The sequence below is a fragment of the Halichoerus grypus genome, chromosome 9 (genome assembly GCF_964656455.1).
Source record: "Halichoerus grypus chromosome 9, mHalGry1.hap1.1, whole genome shotgun sequence".
NCBI classification, from domain to species: domain Eukaryota; kingdom Metazoa; phylum Chordata; class Mammalia; order Carnivora; family Phocidae; genus Halichoerus; species Halichoerus grypus.
In genome coordinates, this window is record NC_135720.1 from 76,597,213 (window position 1) to 76,617,401 (window position 20,189).

Consider the following 20,189-nt stretch of genomic DNA (forward strand, 5'->3'; position numbering starts at 1 on the left):
AAAGAAATGTTCAATTACAGTAAAATGAAACCTTCTTACCTGATCGAAAGCAGGGAAAATATAATCTGCAAACTGAATTTCTGCAATAGCGGTCGCTCCAGTGACTGCGATCCCAATTCCAAACCCAACGATTCCTTGTTCACACAACGGCGTGTTGAAAACTCTATCTTTTCCTAAAAAAAAAGAAAAAATAGTCCTTATATGACAAATGGGAGTGATGTAATACACAGCACAACCAAAAACTCAGGGAGTTAATGGTGACGGAGAAAAACAGCATAGAAGAGGTGAAGGAAATAGAAGATAACTAGCATGAGGGCTGGTTTAAATACAAACATAATAATTATATTAACTGTAAGTAATCTTAGCGTTTCAACTGAAAGAAAGGTTGTCCCTCTGGGATAAAAGAAAGCAAAACCCAACTACTTAAAAGAAAACACTGAGACAATAAAGATAACAGAAGACTCAAAAGTAAAAGGAAAGAAAACAAACAACGAAAACCCTAACCAAAACAAGGTGTTGTCACCACAGGATTAGTGGACAAAGTAGACTTTAGGGGAAAAGGCATTACCAGAGATAAAGCAGGAAAATTCATAGTTTTAAAGGGTACAATTCAAAGGGAGGACATAATTCTAAATTTACACTCATGGAACAACACAGGCTCCAAAGAAATTAGAAAAATTAACAGAGGGGCGCCTGGGTGGCTCAGTCGGTCAAGCGTCTGCCTTCAGCGCGGGTCATGATCCCAGGGTCCTGGGATCGAGCCCTACATGAGGCTCCTTGCTCAGGAGCCTGCTTCTCCCTCTCTCTCCCTCTGCTTGTGCTCTCTCTGTCAAATAAATAAAATCTTTAAAAAAAAAAAAAAGGAAAAAAAAATTAACAGAATTAAAAGGAAAAATGGATAAATTCCCAATATGGTGGGAGATCTTAATATAACAATCTCAGTAACTGACAGAAAAAGCATACCAAAATAAAAAGGCAGGACTAGAGAAGATTGGTATATGATTAGCAAATACGACCTAACTGACAAGCAGAGGACACTGCACCCAACAGCCAAGAATACAAACCCTTTTCAAGGAAGCAGAACATGGACATTCACTGGCCACAGACTGGGCTATACATCCAATCTCAACATATTCTGAAGGATTAAAATCATAACAGGGTGTATTCCCTGACCACGATGGAACTAAGCTAGAAGCCAATAACAGAGAGTTAGAAAATCCTAAGTTAGAAAAAAATTTTAAATATGTCTAAATATCCACGGCTCAAGGAAGAAATTATAAGGAAATTATAAAGTATTTTGAACTGAATGACAATGAAAATTATTTATCAATATGCTGAGGTTACCAATTTAGTAAGGAGTCGAGTAGCTTTTTACAGACTAACCCGCCCATATCTATTATCAACTCTGGACACAATATAACAAATAACTGACTTAAAGGCATTGGAGAGCCAAAAAGCACGCCTAACCCAAAGGGGGCTTGACCCTTGAAAGAAAGGAAGGGCAGTGGATAAAAATAACATTTATAAGTCTTGTCCCCTGAGGGGACTTCTCCACTCTCTGTCACAAGGGACTGCTAGGATTCAGACAAGACAGACTCAGTCTTTATTAGCTTGGTGGTATGAGAGAATGGGGTTCAGGGCTGCCAGTGGCTAGACACTGAGGAACGAAGCCCCTAAAAGAAGAACAACACATAGGGGCACCCCAAAGTCTGTGCGTAAACTGTTCAAATCTTTGGCTGACCTCTATAGCTGTAGGAGACTCAGAGAACCCAGCAGATGGCAGCTGGAAGCCCAAAGAGCTGAGCAGAGATTTCAGCTCTACCCACTAAGGAAAAGACAGAATTTGGAGTTTGAGACTCTTCAAATTAAAAGTGCTTGATAAACACCTCAGGCTTTGCACTGGAACAACAAGGTGCATGTTACTAGTGTTCAATTCTCATTTGAAATTTCACCACCCGTCAGCCAATATCAGCATTTCCTGAAAAATCCCAATTTCGGGGAGCTGGAGAGACGCAAATAATGACCCCAGTCTGGCCAGGTGACCAAAAGTCTGTGGACAGATCGGAGATGCATATTTCAGTCCCATGATTGAGGGACACCGGTTCTTCTTGGTGCACAGAATCCACTCTCAGCTCAATCATTCCTTTTGAATATGGACCACAAATAGGGCAGGTGCTGGGAAACACCAGCCAGACACATCCTGTCGTCTGCACTCTACAAGCAGGTGCAAAAACTTAAAAGCATGATTCATACTCCTCACCATCTGTGACTATCTTCTGAAATTGTGACCTCTATCACTCATCAGTTCCCTATTTGACTGCGAATAGCTTGATAAGTTCTGAAAATCTAGGGCTCCACTGAACTAAGAACAATTCATTAGTAGAAAATGAACAAAGATTCTAGCCGCCTCCTGTGGAATCCACATCCCTGGAATGCCTGAGCCACCTTAAACAGGTGAGCAGTGTTCTTACTTAGTCCCTGCCACTTCAAGTTCCCTGGATTCAGGTATTTGCCATCTCAGTAGATAACAGCCCTTTATTTTTTTTCTAAGGACTTTATCTATTCATTTGAAAGAGAGCAAGAGAGAGAACACAGAGGGAGAGAGAGAAGTAGACTCCCCACTGAACAGAGAGCCCGATGCGGGGCTCGATCCCAGGACCCTGAGATCATGACCCAATCCGAAGGCAGACACTCAACTGAACCACCCAGGCGCCCCTAAATACAGCCTTTTTTGCTGCTAGAAGACAGAAAAGTTGAGTTTCTCAGAACTGTTACTCAAACTCACGCCTGGTCTGAGGAAACAGCTTAATTTAACAACTCTCTCCAACAAGCTGCAATGACATGAACCGTACGTTAAAAATCTGTTTCTATTTTCTCCCCAAAAGGTAATGATGTGGATAAGAACACACGTAAATTGCACGATAATGATGACTTCCTCTATGTATAATGCCATTAACCTGATACAAAGTTCGTACACACAGTATCCCAATGAGTAAATTAACACATACAGTGATTACGCCATGAGGCAAGACAGATCTGGTTTTCAGTGCTATCTCCACAAATTACTAAACTCCCTCAATTTATCATCTGTAACAAAAGAATCATGATACTAAAAAGAGTAAAAAAATTACAAGCAGGAGGCCTACTGTGATTTTAAATAGGAGGGTCAAGAAGACCTCAGTGAGAGATGACATATACAGAAAGAGTTGAAGGAAGTGAGAAAGTGCACTGTGCATATATCTGAGGGAGTAAGTGTTCCAGGCAGAGAGATCGGCAAGTGCAAAGGTCCTGGGGTATGGGGCATTCCTTATTACATCAGAGGAAAGGTAAGAAGTCCAGAATGCCTGGTCTGGAGTAAAAGAAATAGTGGTAGGAGATAAAGCTGAAGAGTTGAGAAGGTAGGATGGGGAGGTGGCACAGATCAGACAGGGCCTTGTAGGTCACTGTCAGCTCTCTTTTACTATGACAATGAGTGAGTCAACAAGTAGGTAAGGGATAGAGGAAGCCATTGAGCAAAATCACACCTTCTCTCAACTATATTCCATCTCTCTAGCTGGTATTTGGTGAATAGCCTCTAGCCAGGCAAGGGGGACATGGCAAGTCTGATTACAGGATACTGCAACAATACCAGTAAGAGATGATGACACCTAATTGCAGAAAAGGTGTGAGACTCTGGATATAGTCTAAATATAGAGTCAAAAAGATTTGCTGATAAAATGGATACGGAGCATGAGTCAGAGAAAAATGCCAAGGATGACTCTGCCAAGGATGACTCAAAGGCTTCTGGCCCACGCAAGCCGAAGGAGAAAGTTGCCCTTAACTAAGGAAGGGCGAACTATGAAGCATGCTGGGATGAAACACCAGGAGTTCAGTTATGGAGAGCTTACATTTGAGATGCCTTCAGATGTTAAGGTAAAGCTCGTAAACAGACTGTTACATACAGGAGTTGAAAGTCTTCAGCATCAAAACAGCACTAAAAAGCACAGGCCTGGATGCAACTGCCAAGCAAATTTATGTGAGAACATAGAGGAAAGATCCAGTGTTAAAAAGACAAGCAGTGAGAACTAATATAATCAGCAAAGTCGAAAAGAAAAAAAAAAAAAAAAAGCCAGAGTTTGGAGGAAATAGAAGAACGTGCTGGCCTAGAAGCCTCTTTGAAGAGACTGGAGTAATCAGCTGGTGCTGTATGCTATCAGTTCCACGTGAGGAGGGCTGAGAATTGTATAACGACTGATCTTGACATTAGCAGTGTCAGCAAAGTAGGAAGGAGGGAAAGAATAAAAGCCTAGATCAAGAGGGAGCGGGGGAACACAGATCGGAGACAATGAGTAATGATAATTATTGGGAGAGATTTTGCTGTAAAGGAGAAAAAAGGAGGAACAACTGGCTGGACAAAAATATGGGATCAATACAGGGAAGTTTTTGGTAAGACCAATAAAAAAGCGTATTTGCACGCTGATAAAAATGATCAATAAGAAAGGAAGAAATGGAGGTGCCTGGGTGGCTCAGTCGTTAAGTGTCTGCCTTTGGCTATGGTCATGATCCCAGGACCCTGGGATCGAGCCCCACATTGGGCTCCCTGCTCAGCGGGAAGCCTGCTTCTCCCTCTCCCCCTGCTTGTGTTCCCTCTCTTGCTGTGTCTCTCTCTGTCAAATAAATAAAATCTTAAAAAAAAAAAAAAGGAAGGAAGGAAGAAATCATTGAGAAAATTAATTAAATGGGGAGACGGAAGAAAACCGGGGTTATGTCTTTGATGGGGAGGACTGGGTCTGGCGTGGAGAGGTTGACAGGAACCCTTGTGTCCAGTCAGAATGCGGGAGAAAGGCATGGGTGGGCACTGACGCGGGTATAGGAGCGTGTGCAGCCGTGAGAGCTTGTCAAAGTTCTCTCTTCACTGCATCTATCTTCTTGGCAAAACACGAAACTAGATTATTGATAAAAACTAAGGATGGAGGCAGCGGTGTTGAGGAGAGAAAAGTATGAAATAGTAATAATGGGAAAATGGAGAAGTGAAGGGAGCAGGATCAGGCAGCAGGACGGTACACAGCATGAGTGGCCCCTGGAGATTACTAGTCTCAGACTAAAAGTGACATCAGTTGCAAGATGACTTTTTTCTCTGGCAACATTCTACATAAGACTGAGGGTTTAGAAAATGGTGTTGGGAAAATTGGACAGCCACATGCAGAAGAATGAAACTGGACCACTTTCTTACACCATATACAAAAATGTACTCCAAATGGATGAAGCCCTAAACCTAAGACAGGAATCCATCAAAATCCTAGAGGAGAACACAGGCAGCAACCTCTGTGACCTCGGTCGTAGCAAATTCTTGCTAGACACATCTCCCAACGCAAGGGAAACAAAGGCAAAAATGAACTATTGGGACTTCATCAAGATAAAAAGCTTCTGCACAGCAAAGGAAACAGTCGACAAAACCAAAAGACAACCGACAGATGGGAGAAGATATTTGCAAATGACATATCAGATAAAGGGCTAGTATCCAAAATCTATAAAGAACTTATCAATCTCAACATCCAAAGAACAAATAATCCAATCAAGAAATGGGCAGAAGTCACAAACAGACATTTGTCCGAAGAAGACATCCAAATGGCCAACAGACACATGAAGAAATGCTCCACATCACTCGGCATCAGGGAAATACAAATCAAAACCAAAATGAGATACCACCTCACATATCAGTCAGAATGGCTAAAATTAACAAGTCAGGAAATGACAGATGTTGGCAAGGATGCGGAGAAAGGGGAACCCTCCTACACTGTTGGTGGGAATGCAAGCTGGTGCAGCCACTCTGGAAAACAGTATGGCAGTTCCTCAAAAAGTTGAAAATAGAGCTACCCTATGACTCAGCAATTGCACTACTGGGTATTTACCCCAAAAATACAAATGTAGTGATCCGAAGAGGTACATGCACCCCAATGTTTATAGCAGCAATGTCCACAATAGCCAAACTATGGAAAGAGCTTAGATGTCCATCAACACATGAATGGATAAAGAAAATGTGGTATATACGTATACAATGGAATACTAATCAGCGATCAAAAAAAAAAAAAAAACATGATATCTTGCCATTTGCATTGACCTGGATAGAACTAGAGGGTATATTATGCTAAGGAAAATAAGTCACTCAGAGAACGACAATTATCATATGATCTCATTCATATGTGGAATTTAGGAAACAAAACAGAGGATTATAGGGGAAGGGAGAGAAAAATAAAACAAGATGAAATCAGAGAGGGAGACAAACCATAAGAGACTCTTAAGCATAGGAAACAAACTGAGGGTTGCTGGAGGGGCAGGGGTATCTGGATGATGGACATTAAGGAGGGCACGTGATGTAATGAGCACTGGGTGTTATATAAGACTGACGAATCACTGAACTCTACCTCTGAAACTAATAATACACTGTATGTTAATTAATTGAATTTAAATTAAAAATAAAAATAAAAGATTGAGGGTTTAGAGATGAAGTTAGCTGAGATTGGATTTTGCCAAGCAAGTAATGACATGGAATTTAAACTGGGCAATAAAGGAAAGAAAGGTCATCAGGAAAGTGAGATACAGTGACACGGTGGTAGAATCCATGGCTTTTAAGAATCAATAAGGTCAAAGGTTATTGGATTGGAAGTACTAGAAGCAGTGAGCTGGGGAGGTTCAAGGCGGAAGTCAGAGCTGGGGATGCTTTAAATTGAGATTCTGGAGGGACCGCAGTTACTACTGATAATGATAACATCTGAGATAGGACAGTGAGAGTGAGGGGCTGAGGTAGGATGAAGGACAAGATCACTAGAGAGATCACTGAGAACACCATCCATGTGGGTACGGACAGGAGTACTGGAGAGGCGGACAGTGAGCCAAGTTGGAACGAAGAACAGCGGCCTGGCGTGAATGGATGACAACGAAGGATAGTATTAGTGTTCAGGATTCAGTGATTTACTGAATTATTTATTGACAGTGCTCAATAAATGTTTATTTTCAAAGGAAAAATTAAACAATGGAAGCTAGGTTTCTTTTGATTCAGACCCCCAGTCTTTCTTTACTTTCTGAGGTGACTAAACTCAGCTTTTTGATATTTAGAATGAAATTTCTCGAATTCACCCCTGTTAAGTAGCATTATGTGATTACATAATAATCTCACACCGACCACATCCTTTAGGTCAGGTGGTACACAGAATTTCAGGATAGCCCTGAAACACATGACCATTTAAAACATTCATCCAAATGATAAATAAAATAGAAAATCAGTTGCAACTCCTAACTTTCAAAGGCAGCTTGAGTCTAATGACACCCTAGCTTCTGAAGCTCAAGGAAAGTTGCAAGGGGGCGTCAGCTTCATCAAAGCGCTGTCAATCAAGTTCAATGAATGTTTAGTTAAGGGGCCAGGGGCTTTGATTTCATAAGAAAGAAAAAAAACCATGCCTACTCTGAAATAGCTCTTCAATGCCCAACAAGCTTTGACTAAGTCAGAAAAGAGGAAATACTATCCAAATGACTTCTTTCTAAACCTCAGATAACAGAGTAAAATTAAGTTAACATTTCAGATAAACTTACTGCTATTGATGCTACAGGTAAAGGCATTCATATAACATGCCATCTTCTTAAGTTCTGCTCCCTGTGCTTAAATTTTAGGCTCTCTCTTTGTATAACTCCATGATCTCTTGAGTCCATGCAAACACGTGTCGAATGCCAGACGTTTGGTCATTTAAATAACTGACGTGTTAGCATCTCACTTGTTGACAAAAACCAGGTATAAAGTCATACCACCACTTTCTTAATAGTTTTTCTTCTTTTGTAAAGGGAACGTGATTACGTCACTGGCAGCACACTGACACATTAAAGATACTGCCCACCACGTAATGCCAAATATCAAAAGAAAACCAGCAGATGGCTTTTCTAGCCAGAGTCACAGATGGACACAACTGAGTCCCCCAGTGAACCCGGTTCTCTATCACAACATTTAGGCCACAACTAGCCCAGAAACAGTGAGAAGAGTGCAAAGAAACAATAATTAGGAAAAAAGAAGAGGCAGCCATGAGTTAAGGTGACAACCAATTACCTCCTGGTAGATTACGAAAGTCAGGGAGTACCTCCTTCTGTTCAGGGCCCAGACATTTTTCGGAACCCATAACGAGTTTTAAATTAGCTTTCCTTGTGAACACAGTGGTCCTGCAAGTTATTAAATCTACCTTGGGTAAATTTAAATTTCTTATTCCCATAAAATTTCTGAAAAGGCAGCTTTAAAACTGCCCATCTCTAACACGTATTTCCTTAGGACACAAATCTGAACAGGTCAGCATATCATCTCCCAGAAAAGAGATCACCTCCATCAGGGAAATATTTCGAGTCCCAGATTCCCTGACCAAAAGGATAAATAAGGACATGAAACATTCATGACTAAGCTATAAAATAAACCATGTGCAAGGCCATTATTTATATAATTTTGATGGGGAGGGGGGCGGATAATACATCGCAATAATTTCAGTCACAGACTTTCCGGACTACGCTGTGATTTTACATTTTAAAGTTTGCCGATAAAGAATCTGAAAGATGAGGGGCGCCTGGGTGGCTCAGTTGGTTAAGCGACTGCCTTCGGCTCAGGTCATGATACTGGAGTCTCGGGATCGAGTCCCGCATTGGACTCCCTGCTCAGCAGGGAGTCTGATCCTCCCCCCTCTCATGTTCTCTCTCTCTGTCTCATTCTCTCTCTCAAATAAATAAATAAAATCTTTAAAAAAAAAAAAAAAAGAATCTGAAAGATGAAAGGCATTTGTTTTAGGGTCAAGTAAAGCAAAAATAAAAAATTAATCCAGAAGATCACTTCTACCTCTTAAAATAAATAGAAAAGTACATAGAGTATTCCATTCATTAGAAAGACTTTTAGAGAATAAACATGCAAACAAATTTTAAAAATAGAAATACTAGGTAGAATGACTGTACAATTTATCTTCCAAACAGAAATGTCTGGGAGTGTTAAGGATACTAAAAATAATTAACAGATGTTGATTGATCTCAACAGGCCTAAACTGTGTAGTCCCAGGAAAACAGGGCTGTTCTGAATAAAACCAAGACATACAGTCACTATTATCAGGGTTACATAATATTTAGGTAAAAAGTAATAAGGGAAATATAAAGCTAAGTGTTTACCTTAGCCATAACTAATCTACCATATATGAGCATCCTAAATTAGGATATTAGAGCTGGAAAATTAAGAAGTGACTTGAATAAGCCATTCTACCATCAAGGTAATTCTCACAGTTTACTCCCTACGGTGGGCACCATGATGCCTGCAGCCCAGGCCCCCATGTGTGGAGAACTTGTTGCCCTGCTTGCCGAGAATGCTGTGAGCAAACAGACATCAGCAGTCAGCCCTTTTAGTGACTGTAATGAACTTTCTAGCTCAAGGTCATGCTTGGTAGCCACTATCCAATGACTGATCAGTGTGAGAGTATAAAGATCTGGTCATTTCAGTCCAATTAGGGACAACCCAAAGGGCCATTATGACTCCAGAGATCCCAACCCCTCCAGGGTTGGCCACAGTGGTCCTAGGACCTAAATCACTTCTGGACATCTCCTTCTGCCTAATCCTGCTTTCACTTGAAAGCAGCATTCTATTTATGGTTCCAGAAGACTCCAGGTTCTAAGGTTTCCAGATTCAGGAAGTTTACCTGTATTTACAATCACAACATTCTCCAAATCCTCTGAGCAACAATGGATAGAAAGGGTTGTTTGTGAGCCTGGTACTATAGATTCCACCTCTATTTCTCAGAAAACACTTGGCAAAGAGATCTGGGTCATTAAAATGGGTGAGAAGAAAATTAAAGATAGAAGTCAACCAGGAGCAAATCCATATGCTTAGTAAGTGTTTACTGAATGAACAGATGGAGGGATGAAATGCAAAAGTGCCTCTGTAATCAAGAAATCTACAGTTTTGGGTACAGATCCAAAAATCAGTTCCAAGGGTTCAATGACTAGATTAAAATTTGTAAGCTCCTTTCCTGAGAACACAGATGGTTTCATTCATCTTTGGACACTCAACAGTATCTAGCACAATGTCTTGAATTTAATAGGCCTTCAATAGCACTACTTGAATGAGCAGACTTAAAAGACCCATCACCTTGGGTTGAAAAGGCATTTAATTAAGTCTGTGATAATCAGGATGTGGTCATGTTCCCCAAGTACTCAAGGCATATAGATATGACAGCAAGGCACAAAGAAGTCTGCTCGAAATAGACATGTACTAAGTAACACATACATGAAATTCTTTAAATATATAATAGGAAAACGTGACCACAAAGAGAGACTACAGACTCACACAAGCATAAAGATGAGAATTATGTTCCACTATCTCTAGTACCTAGTTCTTGGCACAGAGTAACATTTAAGAAATATTTGTTAAGTGGATGGCTGAATGAAAAAGTAATCAAAATAATATTAAAATAAAAAGGATACCTCAAATCAGGGGAAATTATAAAATCAGACCATAATATCTTAAAAATTCAATTATCCACACACAAAATTAATGGCTTATTTACCTCATAGCTATATTTTAGGGGGCCACATCTTAGAGAAATCTGTTTTAGAAATGACAGAAAAGGCAAAGAGTTAATTTTAAGCAACCCATCGAGACTGACAGAGGGAACATCTGGTTGAAGGTGAGCCACAATGATTGTGATACAATAATGGTCAATATCATAGGCCAAGGCTTCTCAAAACAGTACTAGATGGACAACTTGGTTAAAAGAAAAATATTCTCTTGCACTCCTCATGTCAACTTCAATCAGTCTTATTATGTTATTTTAATACATACAAAATTAAACTTAGCATTTATTGCCCTGATAAAACAAAGGTAAAACAAATTTATAAATACAAAAATAACTACATAACCAATTAAATTAACAGCAAAAATACAGTGTAACAAACCATGGTTTCCTGCTAAAATGAGAGCACCAATGGAGCTTTAGATCCTTTTTTCTTTTTTAACTTTAATCATTCTAATGAGGAAAAAATGTATTTTCACTTAAATTCACCCTACAAAATAGTATGTATGACCTCATGGCTTTCTTTACGAGGTGAGGATAATCAGACTCACTAAATAAAACCACCAGGAAGCATTCCTTGAATGATCATTTTAAGAAAGTTGCTTCAAGATAAAGTTGGTACCATAACCATGTCAAAATCTGCATTAAATATGTAGCTATTCAATTATTGCTGGAATCAGGTAAAGAAAGTTCTTCAGTGTCTAATTACTGATAAACTTACCGCTAGCGAACTGTTGAAAGATGCTATATTAAAAACTGGATCTGTGAAATTCATCTGACTGTAACCTGATGATACATCACTATATTGAGGCTGTAACACAGGATAATCCGCATCCTTTGGGTGGGGCAGGCGGGGATGCTCCTGTCACTGTGTGTTATCTGAATCTCAAGTGAAAGCGTCATACACTCAGACACTGTGAAGTACTTACCCTTCACATGGCACAAACACAACAATAAACACAAACACCAATTTTATCATATGGTAACACTTGGTTCTATGGCAGGTGTCTGGATGACCCAAAATCTGGGTTTTTTTAAACAATTACCACTGATATTAAACCCCCTAAAATGTTAAATCTCACTGAAGATATGAAAACTCCCAGAATATCCATAGACATATAGGGTTAGCTAATAGCAGTTAGGGAAACAATATCCTAGGAAAAGAACAATACCAAATAATCAACTCTACTGTTCAATTTTAGAATAAAAAAAAAATCTACTTGGAAATAAATTGAAAAAAGTATTTTTAGGGGCGCCTGGATGGCTCAGTCAGTTAAGCATCTGCCTTCAGCTCAGGTCATGATCCTAGGGTCCTGGGATCAAGCCCCGCATCGGGCTCCCTGCTCAGCGGGAAGCCTGCTTCTCCCTCTCCTACCCCCCTGCTTGTGTTCCCTCTCTTGCTGTGTCTCTTTCTGTCAAATAAATAAATAAAATCTTTTTTAAAAAAAAAAGGTATTTTTAAAATAAATTACACATGGAGAGTGTGGCAATTGTTTCAAAACAGTGGTAACCAAAAATTTGGGTGTTTTTTTTTTTAACTTTGCATGGTTAACTGGAAAGAAGAAGTTACATGGGGTAAATTCATCTTTCATTTAAACAAAGATTCCTTTGGGGCACCTGGGTGGCTCAGTCAGTTAAGTGTCTGCCTTTGGCTCAGGTCATGACCCCCGGAGTTCTGGGATGGAGCCCCATGGCTTCCGGCTCCCTGGTCAGTGGGGAGCCTGCCTCTGCCCCTCCCCCTGCTCGTGCTCTCTCTCTCTCTCTCTCTCTCTCAAATGAATAAATAAAATCTTAAATAAATAAATAAAATAAACAAAGATTCCTAAATTAAAGAAAATAGAGGGACACTACTACATTGTATCTATTAGGGGAAAATTCAAAGTTATACCTACAAGAAATTTCACAAGGGATAAAAGTATATTTTTTAATTTAAAAAAGAAAAACGAGGTAGAGAATCCATGAGATAATGTAATGATCATGTAAAAGTTATGGTTGGGTATCCAAGAAGAGCAAGCAGAACAACAAATTACAGAATCACAAAACCCTAGCCCTACTGAACACCTGCCCACCAGCCCCACGTTCTTCAAATAAGGAAACTGAGTCTTGATTTATGTGACTTGCCCAAGGACAACAGCCAGGAACTGGCAGCCTTGGTACTCTAAGGCTTGTGCCATTCATTCTACTAGAGAAATTTATTTCCTAAACTGGCTCCACTACTCAACTCAAATGCTAACATATACCAAATGAGACCTTAATTATCTGGCACCACCGTCACAGATGCAAAATAGTTCTGAACATTTAATCTGAATGTAATAAGTCTTTACAGGCAATTCCGAAAATTCCCTCAAATGTTTCTCCAAAAAGCTAAAGCAAGTAAGATAGCCGGGTTAAGCGTTCACATTACATGGCCTAGTTTCTAACAATGAAGTAAAAGAAAAAACACCTCTAAAAGAAAACAGCAATTAAAAAATTATCAAGAAAACAATTGAGAATTTAAGAAGAACTTTTAGAAGGGCTGCTTCAAACTTTGAGTCAATAATTGCAAAGCAAGATAGCACTGCTACCCTGTATAAATGTATACATGCTTCTATCTAGAAATAGTATAAAATCTCCAAACTGTGCATAAAACTAAGATGTTAAGTAAAGTGTCAAGCAGTTTTTACACTATCCACTCTTAGGGTAAAGGGGAAGGAAAGCAAGGAAATTTAGAGAAAGTCCTCACACCAGTCGAGATTCAACGGTATATCCAACTGGCTACATCCATTTCATAGTTCAAATGATCTTATAAAATTATAAGAGTTATTTAAAAAAAAAAAAAAACTTGAATTGCATTCAACGTTTCCTGCTTGCTATGCTTCTGAAGTCATGCATCAACTTTAAAGAGATTTTTTACTTTTTAATGAATAATAAAGAAATCTTAAAGGGTAAAATAAAAATGATTTTGGTGCTTGAAAATTGGATCTTCTTTTGTTTGCCAAGAAATTCAATTACTATTAGCAATTACCAGATTAGAGACTACCAGAAATATGGAACAATGGAACGAAATTATTTCAAGATGAACAAAGTGCTCAGTGCCACCACTCAGCATCACATCCTGCGCACCCTCAACCTCAGTCCACACTGCCTAGAAGAGGTGAGGGGCATTTGGACACTCCGCAATCAGTTCTCTCTTTATCTGGGCTAAAGAGTGGGGTAGGGACGGAAGGTCAGCTTCGGTGGCTGCACTAGGACAAGCAATTCTAAACTGTGAACCTAAATCTTGTTCCATTGGCAAGACCACGAATGGGTCCAGCAGGAGGCCTGCATGCACCTTCATGCAAAGATGCCAAGGTTTACCACTGAGCAGAGGAGGGCTAGGAACAGGAGGCCTGGCCTCTGCTAACCTGCAAGAAATAATCTACCAGTGAGAATGAAGAGCTGATGATCAGAAGGACTGAGGAAGGAATGCTGCTGCTGTCGCCCTGTATCTGCAGAGGCCTGGAGACAACACAGGCCAAGGACTGAATCCAAGCGAGCCCAAAGCCTTCCAATGTACGGCTTGGGAACGAGGGCCAGTTGATCCCAGAAGGCCATGGTTCTATTTAAACAAGCATCCGCTTGAAAGCACTGGTTCCTACACTAACCCCCTTGAGCATACCTGAGCAAACCATGTCTGGGTCCCTGAACTACGTGCTGTGTGCTTTCACCATACATTTGAGTAGGACCCTAAGAGATGATGACCCACGCAGGTAACAGCATGACCAAAGCAGCACAGAACCAACTCGGCATTCTCAGAGCCCCACGCGTCTTTAGGAACTGCCCGGTGCTGGCTTTCACAAGGACTATGGGCCCACCAAAGATGTATTCAACCACTGGAGTTTTGACACTTGGCATAGAAACTAAAATTTTGTTTCCGAGCATGATCAATGTGATTTAAGGAGATAAAATTCCCACTTATGAAATCACCTTATCTTGAATGAAACTGAATTTAAATAAATGTAATCTGAATGTTTGGGTTCTAGGAAATACGTACTATTACTCTATTTAGGCTCACGTTAGACTCTCCTTTAAGTGACACTTGGAAAGAAAAAGCACAAAAACCCATTTCAGTCAAACTGATATTTACGGTCTAAAAACAACAACAGGGGCGCCTGGGTGGCTCAGTCAGTTAAGCGTCTGCCTTTGGCTCAGGTCATGATCGCAGGGTCCTGGGATCGAGCCCTGCATGGGGCTCCATGCTCAGCCGGAGCTTGCTTCTCCCTCTCCCTCTGCTGCTCCCCCTGCTTGTGTTCTCTATCAAATGAATAAATAAAATCTTAAAAAATAAATAAATAAATAAATAAATAAAACTATGTCTATACCCCAAAACAATGATAGAAATAAGGGTTTTAATTACCTACATAGGTTAGTTGTTAAGTAACTACATTGGTTAGTACATTGGTCTATTACTTTATTGAGTCATGCTAGGGGCGCCTGGGTGGCTCAGTCCTTACGCGTCTGCCTTCGGCTCAGGTCATGATCCCAGGGTCCTGGGATCAAGCCCCGCATCAGGCTCCCTGCTCGGTGGGAAGCCTGCTTCTCCCTCTCCTGCTCCCCCTGCTTGTGTTCCCTCTCTGGCTGTCTCTCTCTCGGTCAAATAAATAAAAATAAAATCTTTAAAAAAATAAATAAATAAATAAAAACAACAACAACAAAAACCCCAAACCCACAGTTTTGTCATGCAAGAAAGATGAAGGCTGTGGCTCCTCTACCTTTTATTAAAATCACGTCGACAAGGTTATTGATGGGACTACAAATTTCTTAAATGAAGCTATCTAAAATTTAAGAGATTAAACCTAGAGTTTACAGAAATGCACACAAAAAATACAATTTTTCAAATCTATGTACACATAGCTGAAGTTGAGAAAAGGTTCCCAAAAATGAATACAAGCAGTATTTCTGAATAAACCTGCAATAACTTCACTTCGCTTGAATACAACCAAAGCTGTTTTTCCAGAAAGTCAAAAGAAATATTTTCGTCATCCTTGTGATAACAGCTGGAATTTAAGGGCAAGCCATCTAATTTTTTTTTAGTCTTCCTTCATTTATATGGAAATGAGATGTTTCCTAAAACATATCTATACTCAATACCTACGTCAACACTGAAGCTCAAAGCACACAAATTCCTCCAGCTGATTCCTGACTATAAGTGAAAACAGCATGCCAACATCATCTAAAATCCATGTGCGTCATTCACCAAGGAGGACATTACCAAGCTGTCAATTTCAATTAACCTGCCTAGCTTTATAAATAGCCTAAACTTCCCTATCTAAATAGGTTGGTGCCCTTTTCTCAGAAGCAAAGGGAACAACATGACAAAGAAGCATGAAAAATAAATGAGCTTTCCCCTTTGTAAACAGGAGAAAGTTGACATTAAACCAATTCTAAGTCCAAATTCAAGAGCTATTAATAAAATAAAGCTCAAGAGAATCAAGAACCAGTTTTAACCAGAAAATAAACACTGGCTATCAGCCCTTTTAAAAATATCCCTGAGTCTCACTGCTATACGAACTAATTCAATGTACATATACAGGCAGAGGTAAACACAGATATCATAATTATGTTCCTTATTATGGTCCCAAATGACTGATGCTCAGCCAAAAAAAAAAACAGTTATTTTTTTTTTTTTTTAAGATTGTATTTATTTATTTGACAGAGAGAGGGAACACAAGCAGGGGGAACGGGAGAGGGAGAGGGAGAAGGAGGCTTCCCTCAGAGCAGGGAGCCCCATGCCGGGCTCGATCCCAGGACTCATGACCGGAGCCGAAGGCAGACGCTTAATGACTGAGCCACCCAGGCGCCCCAACAACAGTTATTTTTAAAAAATTCAATTACATCGGGGCGCCTGGGTGGCTCAGATGGTTAAGCGTCTGCCTTCGGCTCAGGTCATGATCTCAGGGTCCTGGGATCAAGCCCCACATCGGGCTCCCTGCTCAGCAGGGAGTCTGCTTCTCCCTCTCCCTCTGCCTCTCCCCACTGCTCCTGCTCTCTCTCTCACTCCGTATCTCTCTGTCTGAAATGAATAAACAAAAAAAAATTCTTAAAAAAAAAATTCAATTACATCACTCTACTAAATCTGAAATGTTTTAGAATTTTTATAATTTATAGCATTACAATTTCTTATGCTAGTTCTAGATGTTTCTTCCTCTAAAATCAATTGTAACCAACAAATCCTACATCACTTCTATACTCTAATTACTTATATACTGCACTTTTCTAGTTCATACTCCAATGAGTAAATGAAAGCAGAATCAGAAAACATCAATGGAATTTATCAAAAGGCAGAAATTAATTGGTCCAGATTATTAATCAGGCTAGTGACTTCGAAATCAGTTCATCTAACTAATATCTCTTGTGTGGAAAAAACAACACAGTTGGTCACCATATCAATCTCAGGTAAAATGTGTGAATTCATGTGTGTACACGTGTACTTATACACACATGTGTCATCCAGGTAATGCTTTAACAAGCTTGCCATAACAGCATAACAGACAAGGGACATCTTGCAATAAGGACAGTATTCAGCTCACTGAAATATCTAAGACAACCAAAAACTAGTAAGTTAAATAAAAGACTTCTGATCCAAAAAGATGACAAAGTTGATAGACCATACTTAGAAGAAGTCTCCTTAAATCCTCACTCACAGAAGCATTAGAAAATTCCAGTCAAAGTCATTCACTGGTGAAAGTCATTCACTGGGATGCAATACTCTTATGTGTCAGTTAAATGAATCACCACCTTATTTGCACCAAGTCATGACAACTGGCTTCCCATTCTTCCACTCATTCAACCAATCTCTATGTCACTATTATAGGCATCACAGGAGATATGATGATATATAAGTAAAATAGGAGGCAAAATAAGCATACTGAGTTACAGATGTAGCGCTAGATGGAAACTGACGAGAATAACTGAGAGAAATTACTTCTGGGTAGTGACGGCTGTGAGGAAGATATACTAGGTCTGAAAATATAAATCAGATTTAAAGCAGAGAGACTTCCCCAGGGGCAGAGAAGCATGGGTACGACTGGTGAGTAGTGTAGATGCAGCCAAGAATATGAGGGAGAGAAACTAAAATTGGAAAGAAAAGTCAGAGCCAGATCATTTAAGATCTTCAATGCTAAGCTAAGAAAACTGGACTTGACTATTAAACATGGAGAAGATTTTAAATAAAGTACTATGATCAGAACTGCATTCTGGGAAAACTCACAGATGTACACATAAGGAACTAGAGTAGGAAGGAGAGTGAGAACAAAGTCTCTTGTGACAAATATAATCATTCAGATCATCATTATGGGCGCATAAACTATGCTCGGGACAGTAGTGAGAGAAACCCCAAGGTAAAGCCAACAGACCTTGACGCGTCCGAAGTTTTAAATCCGAGTTGTTTTGAGGATCCATAAGCAGGATGCAAGAGGCAGACAGAGCTTGAAAGTCACCATACATAACAAAATGCAAGGAAAATGGTTTCTACATTGATCGAAAACTAATATGCACATATGCAAAAGGGGGAGTTTCACTTGAAACAAACTGGACACTTTTTTAGTGTCAGATCTATTTTTAAACAAAAGGTCAGGGAGAAAGCCAAAAAGTATCACGATGCACAATACGATGGAAGTCTTTAGTTTGGTCCAAACCAGATGGCCAGCTAAAATAAGCCATAATACAAAGTATAATCCAGTGTTCCAGAATTAAAGAAATCTATATTCTATATGCTAGAACAGGAAAATCTTATCTCCTTGAAGCCTTGGTCATCTATTTCTGACCTCACTTTGCCATGAAAATCATCCTTCTTTAGGTCAGCAAGTCACCGATGGCCTCTTCACTGCACACCCAACCAACACTTTTCAGTCTGTCTTTCATTCAATGTTGAACCCCAGCCAACTGCCCTAGATCCTTTCCTCTCCATTTGCCCCAACTTCCAAAGAATGGCAAGTCCTAGCAGTTGTCCCTAATTGACTCTTCATTGCCCCACCCCCCGATTTCATCTTCCCTCCCACTGACATATGTTAGATTCTCATTACCTCTCAGATAAATACAGTCGTTCTCAAACCGTGGTCCTTAGACCAGCAGCAGCAGCAACATCTGGAAACCTGTTAGAAGTAAAAATTCTTGCCCACCCCCCACCCCCCAGACCTCCTGAGCCAGAAACTCTGGGGTAGAGCCCAGTAATCTGTGCTTGGGCAAGCCTTCCAGGTGATTCCAATGCACGCTCAAGTTTAAGAACCTCCAGACTCCCCAATCCTCGCCCCCGTTGTCCCTGCCTTTAGTCTCACAGCTAGCTCCCCGTGCTGTGGCCAGAGTTACCTTCTAAATGACCAGGTTAATTATGTCATTTGCCACCTCTACAACACTATTCAAAATATGTGAACTCATTTGAAACAGAAAAAACTAATAGACCTCAAATGTTAAATTATTTGTATTTTAATGTTACTTCAATTTGTACAGCCATAATAGTTTTATAAAACTAGCACTAATTCCTTCTATTTATCAAGCATAGGTCAGTATACTCATTTTTTCCCAAAGAGAACACAAAACCAATATATCAAACAATGTTAATTGGAAATCAGGTTTTTCTGAAACTTAATCACAATGTCAGGTTTCATCCCAGAATGATGAAGTGTTAGGCCTGGTTCTAGTTGTGAAATCTTGAGGAAGTTATTTATCCTCTCTGTGCCTCAGTTTCTACATCTACAAAATGGGATAATAGAATTTCAGAGGATTGTGGGGATTAGATGAGCTAATATAAAGTTCCCAGAACAGAGCTGGGCATGTAGAAAGCACTCTAAGAATTTGCTGCTATCATCAGCTTCATCATTATTATTAATATTATTATATTAATGTAGCAAATGCCTGTATATGGAAGCATGGTACTGATTGGTAGTCATCCCCCATTCTTCATTCTCCCTTTCTTCTACAGTAACAGCACCCCAGAGTTTTAGGTAAAACTGTACACAGAATAGTTTTAGCACAGATCTACACAGAATAGAGGCTCCACTTCCCAGCCTCCCTTACCTCTAGGTAGGTTTATATCTACTCTCTCCATGGAGAGTGAACCTCCACGGTAGAGATCCTGCTGGCAGAGATCTAAGGGCTTCTCAAAAAGACTTTCAGCCATTTTTTCTCATTCTAGAGCACCATTCTCTTCATCCCTCTTCCCAGAGGTACTTGGTGTTGGCAATTCCTGAGCCCTTGGGTAATTCCATGATATAAACGAGGCTGGTTCTTGGCCACTCCACTGCCCATTCCAGATTCGGTTTTGGCAAGCCTATCAAGCCCTGTACCTTCCAGCTTCCAGCATTTTGTTCATGTGGTCTCCAGTCCCACTATCCCCATCCTTGGAGATTTCGGCCTCTACAAAAGAAGATCCCTTAACGTTTTATTGGGGGGAACAAAAGGGAGCTTATGTTCCATTTTCTCTTTTTCCAGAAGTCTCCAGTGCCATTTTCTATAAAAACTCTCAGTGCACCACTTAGTTCACCCTCTGTCATTTAAATTTCTGGCCTAAAGCAAAGAAACGAAGTCACTAGGCACCTTCTTACATAGTTTTATATTGTTATTTCATTCTTACACTGTTATTTTACTCACCATGTAATTAGGCTTTGGCCCAGCAAG

The 20,189-nt window shown here is 40.0% G+C and overlaps 1 protein-coding gene across 9 annotated transcripts in view; it reads right to left on the minus strand.

The window, feature by feature from the left end:
* Nucleotides 1-20,189, minus strand: part of BCKDHB (branched chain keto acid dehydrogenase E1 subunit beta) — a 206,941-nt gene that overhangs the window by 161,536 nt on the left and 25,216 nt on the right. For all 9 annotated transcript variants that reach the window (XR_013441199.1, XR_013441198.1, XR_004911153.2 and 6 more), the window contains exon 4: nt 40-173. Coding sequence is in view for 6 of the 9 variants with exons in the window: in XM_036073139.2 (XP_035929032.1) it covers nt 40-173 (134 nt within the window). In the remaining 3 variants the exon portion in view is untranslated. The remainder of the gene's footprint in view (nt 1-39; nt 174-20,189) is intronic.